This window comes from Temnothorax curvispinosus, unplaced genomic scaffold (genome assembly GCF_003070985.1).
Source record: "Temnothorax curvispinosus isolate PA1 unplaced genomic scaffold, ASM307098v1 QBEX01003800.1, whole genome shotgun sequence".
NCBI lineage: Eukaryota > Metazoa > Arthropoda > Insecta > Hymenoptera > Formicidae > Temnothorax > Temnothorax curvispinosus.
This window is the reverse complement of record NW_020213580.1, coordinates 6711-7790: the sequence shown is the minus strand read 5'-3', so window position 1 is coordinate 7790 and position 1080 is coordinate 6711. Positions and strand designations below refer to the sequence as shown.

At 32.2% G+C, this 1080-nt stretch overlaps 1 protein-coding gene across 1 annotated transcript in view; it reads right to left on the bottom strand.

Moving 5' to 3' along the window:
- Positions 1-6: 6 nt before the first annotated feature.
- Positions 7-1080, bottom strand: part of LOC112452883 (fatty acyl-CoA reductase 1-like) — a 4901-nt gene continuing 3827 nt past the window's right edge. Inside the window, exon 5 of the mRNA XM_025013319.1 lies at positions 7-738. Within this exon, the coding sequence (XP_024869087.1) occupies positions 485-738 (254 nt within the window). The 3' untranslated portion in view covers positions 7-484. The remainder of the gene's footprint in view (positions 739-1080) is intronic.

Sequence of the window (1080 nt, the reverse complement as noted above, 5' to 3'; positions counted from 1 at the left end):
CTAAAAAGTGTAACGTGTAATCTTATATTTAAAGCAAATTTTGACTACTTTCTCACGGGTTTAGATGGATAAAAATGCTACCGTCGTATTCAGCGACCCAAAAAAATAAGATTACATGTATAACTTACGTTACACTTTGCAGAAATTGGCCTATTTTACCTAGCGTCCTATATTTAATAAAAACAATAGGTATTTAAGACGCAATCATTTTGAGGAAAAGCAAAAAAACACAATGGACATACGAATGGTAAGAATCTAAATAGAAATAAAAATTAATTCGAGTATTGAGTAAAGGTTACATAGTATATCTTAAAAAATAATGTAGTGCGAATAATTGCATAAAAGCTGAACCCATCTGCCTCTAAAAGGTCAAACTCGCAACTATTTATTCCGCTTTTAATTTAACGAAATAGATTAAAGAGATAACATCCGTATCATGTTGCAAACATAGATAGTTCCAAATAAAGAAAGAAAACTGTTGCGTTTACAAATTAATATTGTTACAAACGCATACGTGTATTACACATATTAATTGATGGTCATACGTGGTAACTCCAATCTTCCAAGATACGACTAATATAGCTTTGATGACAATGTCCACTGGTACTGCATCTTCAATAACATCTTTATTACCATAGATTACTCGTATTATTCCTTTTACGGCACCAATAGTAAGTCCTATTGGACCGTAAAGATTATCTACCCATCCTGGCATTGGTTCTTCTATTGATGGCGTCACTAAAACATGAGGTACATTTGTCTATTATTGTTAGATTATTACTTAAATCTCGTAAAATATTATTAAATTATTACTTGCACATAAATTATCAACCAAAATATAGAAGGAGGAAAAGGCTGTAAAATCCTATACATATTCTTAAATTCTATCTAATCTATCTAGTCTAATTCTATCGGAAGGGTCCCAATTGCCTACAAATCAATTGCCTACAGTGTCGTTTGCCAACATCTCATTTGCCGACAATTCGTTTGCGCACAAAAATTATTGCCTACAAGTCGATTGCCTACAAGTACTATTGCGCACAATTAAAAAATTAAGAGACGAATGGACGTTTGCACACA